Source organism: Macrosteles quadrilineatus, unplaced genomic scaffold, assembly GCF_028750875.1.
Source record: "Macrosteles quadrilineatus isolate MER2022 unplaced genomic scaffold, UCM_ALF_1.0 Scaffold_3__2_contigs__length_128488019, whole genome shotgun sequence".
Lineage (NCBI taxonomy): Eukaryota > Metazoa > Arthropoda > Insecta > Hemiptera > Cicadellidae > Macrosteles > Macrosteles quadrilineatus.
In genome coordinates this window covers 22,320,489-22,329,605 of record NW_026542596.1, presented here as the reverse complement: position 1 = coordinate 22,329,605, position 9,117 = coordinate 22,320,489, and the positions used below count along the sequence as shown (strand labels likewise).

The following is a 9,117-nucleotide window of genomic DNA, read 5'->3' as shown; positions in this document are numbered from 1 at the left end:
AGTGTGGGAATGGATTAATGTATCTGCAATGTTAAAATGCTATTGGAAGAGATTGGAGACTGTAGGTTAAAATGATTATGAAGCAGGAATCGTTACATATTTTCGATACATGCAATCGTTTACAATCGAAGTTTACAGCTGAGTTGACAACAGCGGATTTTTACTCCATAGAGGCTAAAAACTATTTTTACTCCCTAAAGAGTAAAAATACTACTTTAGACCCTCAACGCATGCATAAAAACGACAATATAATATGAACCCTTGATGACTCCGCTCAATTTTGTGGATGCCTCTGCGAACGCTACCTAGTTTTATTGTCATTGCAAACTGACTACCATGATAAAATAAGTCTGTCCCTCGATTTGGCGTCACGACCATTTGGGGAAAATCTTCTACTTTGGAGCACGACAGTGGCAAGCCTGGCGTCGATGGAGTCAGTTGGTTTTAGAGACTAGTTCGGGGTGTACGTCAGGATTGTAGTGCCGGTCGTTTCGAGTTGAAAGGAGGAATTACAAGATTAATAAAGGAAAGATTGTGTTTTTTGTAATTTTAGTGTGTCCATGACCGTACATAGTCATTCGATGAAGTAGACATGGTGTTAATTTTTGTTTATAAGATATTTCAATTGATAGATTAATCTAGAAGTCCACTTTGTATCCTCGAACATGAGGTGCAGGGCAACCGCCAGAACAGAGCCAAATAACACGTAATTTCACGACCAAAGTTTCACGACCATCGCGGGTTTTTTCACGACCAATCTAGCCTTATGGATTATAGTGTGTTTGGTCGTGACAATAACTTTAATATAATTGTAAATTGAACAGTTTAGTTCAATTGAAACACATATTTTTATTATAACTAACAGTATAATTGAAGGATTGTTTAGAAAGATTTAGATTATTTCAGAAAATTCACGACCGTACCGCTTGTCCCTGACCATCACGTTTATGATTTCTATCATAAATTAATTTAAAAAATTAAAATATCGTCATATTTTAATGTTTTATACAAAAAAGAAGCACACCTCTATACAAACATAAAGATTTTTCGGGTCTCGGGTAAGTTTTTTCGGAGTTATACAAACTTAAAAAGACATTTAATGTTTTTTTTTCAATTTTTTGAGTTTTTTATTTTTTTCTAGAAAGACCAAATATACCAAAAGCTCAATGACCTTTTTATTGTATAATGGTCATAAAATTAAATTAGTTTATAGCAAAACATAGTTCTAAAAATAATATTAACTATTTTTAATTTTCATTTAAACGTCTGTTATGGTCGTGACAGGATTTTGTGTTTTTCCACTAAAGATGCTCTTTTAAAAAAAACTACCAAAGATATTGCGTTACCATGGACATTTTATGAAACTTAAAATGTTAATGAAATAAAAATAATAATAAAATTTTTGAAAAAAGGGGGAAACAATTTGCAAAGTGTTTTTCCTGAAAACGTACGTTTTTAAATTTTCACTCATATAGTAGTGATAACTTTAATGGCAAATATATTAGGGTAAAAGGCCATACATTTCGTAACACATCACCTTGTGTCATCGTTATATTATAATTATATTCTCCACTGAAGTTGTTTTTAAATATATGGAATTGTGATTTATTTACTGATTACCATTAACCTTTGGTATTTCAATCCTAGCATAAATATAGTTCTTTCAAAGAGTCGTAATTATAACCATAATAAGAATCCACTACAAAAGATACACCTTGGGTGCAACACTAAGTTTAGTGTGGTAGTGTGCAAGGTAGTCAGTGTAGTCTTAAGATTGTTTTCAGCCTTGGAAGAACTAAACACTACCAAAAGAACGTCCCCTAAGGACTTCTGGGTGTAATTTTATTCCACAGGGCCCACTAAATTTTTATTTAACATCAAGCTTCCACTGCCAACACTCTGTTGTAATATTTTTGTTCACTTAGTTCTTCCAACCCAGGGGCAACCAATTTGTAAAGAACCAGTCAGTCGAGAGGTATTTGAGAGTATTTACGAGTAAAAATATATTTCAATATTTATATATTAAATATCTTGTTAGAAATCCGTTTTTTTCTTTACACTTTTACTTAGTACTGAATCATTTAATCAATACAAATAAAATCTTAAATGAACTTATTACATTACTACATTATGACTATTTTGGTAACTAAGTGCCTTCTTGTGTCAAGTTTTGCTAATGACGTAGTCGAGTTCAGTATGGATTTTAGAATTTTAGTACTGTTTATAAATACTTGGATATATATCATTTTTGATATTACATAAATTACATCAATGGACAAAACTATTGTCAAACGTATGTTTCCGATCTTTGGGAAGAATATTTTAATTTTTCTTGCAATAAAAAATCATGCTTGGGTTACTTTTTAACAGAAAAGTTGCATTAACTTTTGAAACATAATGTTTACAGAAATGGGGGTTGCACTGTTTTGTAGTTCTTGTCCTGTGACACTGACCGCTACATGACAAGATCGTTTTATTTGGCTAAATGAAGGCGTAAACAAAGAAATAATAAGAAACAAATTGTAAACAAAACATGACCTCTATAATCTACATTGCACCGTACAGAAATAAAACTAAAATTTGGGCTTAAGCTGCTCCATAAGTATGACAAATCTATTAAACATGTTTTGATTATAGTTATAGATCAAACATTAAGTCCCTTAGAAGACTTGTCATTCTTGTTGAAAAGCTGAAGCCAATTTTATTGCTATTCTATGCCAACTGTAGAGGTTGTGTTTTTTTTACAATATGTTTCTTAATATTGTTATTTCAGTTATTTAAAACCTAATTTAACCAAATAAAACTATCTAATCAAAAAAAAATAACTGGTCTCCTAGTTATATAACCAAACAGTAAAGCACAAATCATAAAATTACCCTAATATAATAGAAACAAGATTTCGTTTACACTAGCGATCAGTGTCGACGTACATGAAATAGACACGAAAAACAAGCTTCACAATCAACAATGGGAAGAGAAGTCTACTTATGTTGCATAGTCTACGGTTTTATCTATGAAAAAGTATTTTTACACCGGTATTACACAATATTACAAAATAAATATTACCTATACAATAGTTATCATGCATAGCATAAATAAGCAACACGAGCAATATCAAACTTATGATAATATATTTCAGCTTACATAATTAAAGTAAAACAGCAGATACAACAAATTATTCTATTATTCAACAAAAACCATGTAATATATACATCTATTACATATGTCGTCCAGGAGTAAAAAAAAACTTGAAATACTTTTGGTTTTGCTACGTTGGCTGCACTTAACGCGACTTCTTATTGCCGAGTAGCGGCTGCTAGTCGATACGATAATTTGAGGACCATCGCACGATAATTTTTTTGTCTACTCAGGATCGATCAGCTGTCCCATCCGCTATGACGTAATTCCCGCGCGTTATAAGCTATGCCACGTTTTTAAAATTATAAGCTATAGAACAAACGAGATTTTATAAGCTGCAGCACATTTGAGCTATGCCATTATAAGTTATGCCACATTTTAAGAAAACCGTTATAAGCTATGCCTCATTTCTACGATTATAAGCTATGGAACAATTTAAATTTTCCATTATAAGCTATGCCACATTTTCAAGATTATAAGCTATGCAACAAATTCGCAATTATAAGCTATGACATTATAAGCTATGACATCGTACCCAAAGAAGATGAGGTTATGGGGATTTCATATGGTGACGATACACCACAATCAACTGTTTTCTGTTAAGTTGTCTAAACTGAAAGTTGCGTCAGATTTGCCTGTAATTTGGTCTGCGCGTGCAAATCATAGTTTTTTGTTCCGGAAGAAGTCTTTTGAGCTTTCTGCTGTGCTCGCTTGCGGTTCGGTCGTAATCGCTAAGGTCAATCTTTTTGACAAGGTAAGTTGCCTCCCATTACCATCGATTATGTTAAAATCACTTTATAATAATTCTATAAAAGGAGTTAACATTAACATTTTAGTTAATAGAATTTTTATTACGCAATCCAATCCATTTCCACGTATTTTTCTATGTCTTGAGGTAGGTAGGTGGGCCTACATGCAATTTAACCCTATTGATTTTTTTAGAAAGACTAAACAAATTTGGTGTAAAGCTTAACATTAGTTCATGGTCTTAAATTTTGTTGTTTCGTTATGATAAACCTGCAAAATAGTTATACGCAAAGTTAATTATTTGCCAAGGTCAAATGATGAAATTGGGGTCACAAGTTCACATGTTTAACCTTGACACATTTTTGCCCTATTTTACCTCCCAAAATATAAATAATTAATTAATTATTAATTTATTGGAAATTGCGATCTCAGGCTAATACCTTGTATTGTAACTTAGTTGCATAATCAACGAGCAAACTAAGAATAACAGGCCTATCTTGTTTTAAGAGGGATTTCAAGGTTAACTTAGTCTTTAAGCCGCGTTTACACCGGAGTTTCAAACAAAAAGTTGCAAACTTTTATTGCAAACAGCAGTTGCAAACAGTAGTTTCAAATAAATGTTTGCAATTTATATTTCATGATTTGTTTCCATGTTTTATGAAATTGTTTGAAATAATTTCGACCTTGATTATGACTCGCCTCGTTCTGGTTCCTCGGATCAGTCCTTCCAAGGATTTCAAGTGTAGAGGATGTTATTTTAGCCACGGCGGCGTGTGTCGTGTTGTCAAAGAAACGTAGGCCGAGACGATGCTGGGTGAACATAAATTAAAATTATTATTAATTTTTAAAGATTACAAGGACTTAATTATAACCCATTTAATTCACATGAGACGTTATTGTGATTTTTAAATTAGACGACCTTGTCATTTGAGGTTAGTGTTAATTCATTGACAATCAAACAGCATTTTTTCCGATTAATTTACTGAGTCGAGACACATGGTGGTGCGAGTGATAACGTGAGTGAGAGTGGAGGTGGCAGCGTAGGGGATGGTGGAGAAATCTTTCTGTTTCGTGTTTCAACGGCTCATATTGACCGAAACTATTGTTGCAAACAGAGAGTTTGCAACTCCCTTTGATCTTTACCGACTTCAAGTGGAAACAAAAATTTCTGTTGCAAACACTGAAAAACTGTTTGCAACAGCGAAATGTTTCGCCTAAAAATGTGCGTTTTTAGAGATGTTTGCAATTTCTGTTTGCAACTCGTGTTTCAAACTCCGGTGTAAACGCGGCTTTAAGAACTTACTTTTTTGGGTACAGTTTCGCAGAAAAACTACGATATATTATCTGATGAAGTATTAGTTTGATATAAATAACTTATCATATTGCATTATACTGGGTACTGGTACACTTCCATATCTGTTGGATCTAAAAAACCGAATGAGTAATAGGTATTGATTATTCGATTGTTTAATTCGATATATTGTTTGGTTAGTTAGGTTAGGTTAACCTTACCTAACTAACTAACCAAACGATATATCGAATAATCGATCGATATTTCCATTCGGTTGTTTGTGCCAGTGCCATCAGATATGGAAGTGTAGACCTACCCCATATACTTTTTATAAGATGTAGGCTAATTAAAGACTTAACGGTATCTATTGAATAACTTACTGGTTATTCAGTCATGTTTGTATATTTTCAGCCATAAGAATAAGCCTCTAACTCAACAGGGTCTTTTCAAGAAGACTCTTCACGGTGGTTACGTTATTTTGGTTTATTTGAATTTAGCCTGGTTTATTAACTTAGTTCATAAGTTAATAACAAGCGAGAAAAACCATTTATAATTTCAAAGAGAAAAATTTATAACTTAAAGATGTCAGTTTAATTCTTTTTGTGTTTACTTTTTTATGATTTTAGATAGGCTGAAAGTTTTATTTTTTAAATGGTAAGTTTTACTCTAGTACCTTGTTTGTGATTATCATAAGTTAAACTAGGCCCAGGCCTAAACTGAATGAAATTTAACTTAACCAAACGTAAACGTCACAGCGCTCTGTTAAAGAGTGGCAGACAACTCAATGTGAAAAGACCGATAACATAAATTCAATTTTTATATCAATGAAAATTTTATCGATATTTAAGTAGCTTATATCGAACCAATATTTCATTCTATTGTATTTGCATACCTATTTTATTTGTAACTGTAGGCCTTATGCCTTATTTAAGATTAGGGCTTACATAACTTAAAAAGCATTGCCAATCCTGCTTAGGTACCATCTATTATACTTGTTCCACTAAATTCATTAGAAAGATAAATTTATTCGATCATTAGGCCTAAACATCATACAATCATGCAATAGATCATGTCAATAATCAAGCTAACTTACAGCTATAAAAGGTTTTTAAAATAAGTTACATTGCTTAATAAATAATACAGGCAGGCTTACTCAATAATAGTCTATATGCATTATAAACGTGAGTATAAAAAATAAGTTAGATCACAGTTAAGCATAGCTTATAATATTTTGGCCCATGAAGACTAAGATATTAATAGGCCTACCTAGTTAAAATTACTTGCATACCAAAGTTAATACTTTATTTACTGGTTTGTACTAAGTTAGTAGGCCCTCTAATTACATGTTTAAAATGGAGATTAGCTTTGTTATAAATCAACGTAAACTTATTTGTTCCTAGCCCTGTTTTGATAGCGTTTCCATATCACCTATAGTACCATGATTGACCCAGAGGTGAATGAAATGAGTTGCGTTAATCAAAGCATCGGATTATTTCATTAACTGTGATTATTAACTAACTTAACCAGACTTTGCCTGCCACTCCTAACGCATATCTTTAATCACAGTTCATGAAGCTCTGCACTGTTCATGCATTAATGATTCACAATGATTCATGTTCATGGTTGTACAGTGAGCAAGCCCTGATTATAAACTAAAGTAAAATTATTTTACAGTCAAGTTTCCTCGCACTTGAAACAAAATGAGTGTACCGGCTGGAGATGCTGAGAAGGGAAAGAAGGTAACTTAATAATTCATAATAACTAAACTAGTTGTTAAATCAAGTAAAGATTCAATTTATAATTCAATTAAATGAGATAACAAAAATAAATTTTTTCATCGAGAAGTTATGGCAAATTTTATCTTGTCAAAATTTTATAAAAAATAATGGTTTCTAATGAAAATTAGCTTGCCTAAGTAAGTGTAATAGAAAATAATGATGATATTTTATGGAATATTCTTAGCATTATTTAAAAGTTAAAAAGCATTTTACCATCCACAATTGAACAAGCATAACTGCTTAATGATCTTTATTTCATCACCTTTTTTTTTATCAACCTATTGAAATGGGTTGACAATGACGTTTGCCCTTGTAATGTTATTTATTGACATGTATAAGAAATCTTGTGTGAAGGTCCAAGTTATCAATTTATTGCAGATGGCAGTCGATTTGTTTTTATCAAGTGATTTAGGCCTATCTGCCAATTTACTGTTTCTCATAGCTATTGACCTATTATTGTTATCATTCTTTTTAACATTGGCACAATTCACTATTGTACAATAATTATTGTTATGCCTCTAAGCATCTAGGGTACAGTAAATGAAAATACACAATATTGCTTATGTACAGTATTATATTATTGTACATTCTATTATTGTTATTTTTAGTGTGTCCCCCCAATTGTGAATGATATTGGTTTGTTACTGCTAGTTTTGATGTCCTGGTGTGTAGGTGTTTGTGCAAAAATGTGCGCAATGTCACACAGTCGAGAAGGGAGGAAAGCACAAGGTTGGACCTAACCTGAATGGCCTCATCGGCAGAAAGACAGGTCAAGCCGCTGGGTTCTCCTACACGGACGCCAACATCAGCAAAGGTCTGATCATTCTCCGCTACTCATATAATCATCTTAGAATTACCATAAAATATCTTAAACTGTTTAAAATAACAACATCACAAATATTTTATGAATACCAAGAGTTTTGTGATGTGTCTGATGATGCTGTTTAAAGGCCTCATGAAATCAAAAATTCATTACATATTATGTTTTTATTTTAAATTTGACTCAACCCAATATTACCAGTTCTTGAAGATCTTTAACTGTGATGACTCATGCCTATACAGTGCTGTTAGAGTTTTAAGAGTCCTTGGAGCCTAGACGTTCTAACTCATAAAACAATTAAAAAACTACCAAGCAAATTGCTAATCTGTATACTAAATATTTAAATTACAATCACTTTGGTATTTAAAAAAATATTTTGAAGTGGTAAATAATTCTTCAGCGGCTGTTTAAAAATAACAAAATTAACATTGCTCTTATGGCGGGCAAATCCAAGATGCCCGTTGGCACATCCAGCAAATACATCCAAAACAAGAAACGGCATTTTTAATCCCACAGTTCAACTTAATAGATATTTGTACATTATAATCACTTTGGTGTTTGAACAACTATTTTTGGATTATAATTCTTCAGCAGCTGTTTGAAATTATCCAAGACTGCTGCAAGCCTGCAAGGACTCTTAAATAAAGTTAATCAAAGAAACAGCTGTCATATAACCTGATATCTCGTAGTTTGTCTTAACAACTCTACTTTAACTGTAAAAAATGTGGTTTCCATAGCTCCAGTAGTTTATTTTTAGTTAAGTAGAAAAATGCCTGTAAAGTGCATGCCTAACTATGTTTTACTTACATACCAAGGAGATATTCAGAGTTAAAGTTACCTACAGTCTACAGAATCAGGTTTAGGTGAATTAAAGAACCCAATATCATTTGCATGACTATTCAAATAACTGCCCAAAGGTTTGATTCTATTTAAAAAATTAAATTAATACATTTGAGTACCGGTAATTGAACACTTTTACAGCAATATAAAATGTTTTTAAGAGTTTGTTGTCTTTGTTACCAATAAATTTGATGTTCGTTGCAGGTATCACCTGGAATAAGGACACATTATTTATTTACTTGGAGAACCCCAAGAAGTACATCCCCGGGACCAAGATGGTGTTCGCTGGAATCAAGAAGCCACAAGAGCGAGCTGATCTTATCGCCTACTTAGAGCAAGCTACAAAGTAGAAGAATAATAATTGAACATGTGTAGGAAAAGTTATACAGACATTCGTGTCAACCACAACCAGCAGGACTAATATTGAAGCTGTATTAGGATCTTATCATTTTGCTGTATTATATATATTTATTTTCTGTATAGTAAATTATTCTTTTATCTAA

The 9,117-nt window shown here is 32.3% G+C and overlaps 1 protein-coding gene across 1 annotated transcript; it reads left to right on the top strand.

Annotated features, from left to right (window-relative positions):
* Positions 1 to 3,772: 3,772 nt before the first annotated feature.
* Positions 3,773 to 9,117, top strand: LOC128990521 (cytochrome c-2). Its single transcript, XM_054412917.1, has 4 exons — positions 3,773 to 3,892; positions 6,851 to 6,915; positions 7,627 to 7,768; positions 8,819 to 9,117. Exons 2-4 carry the CDS (start codon positions 6,877 to 6,879, stop codon positions 8,962 to 8,964), a joined length of 327 nt encoding a protein of 108 aa, XP_054268892.1. The 5' UTR covers positions 3,773 to 3,892; positions 6,851 to 6,876; the 3' UTR covers positions 8,965 to 9,117.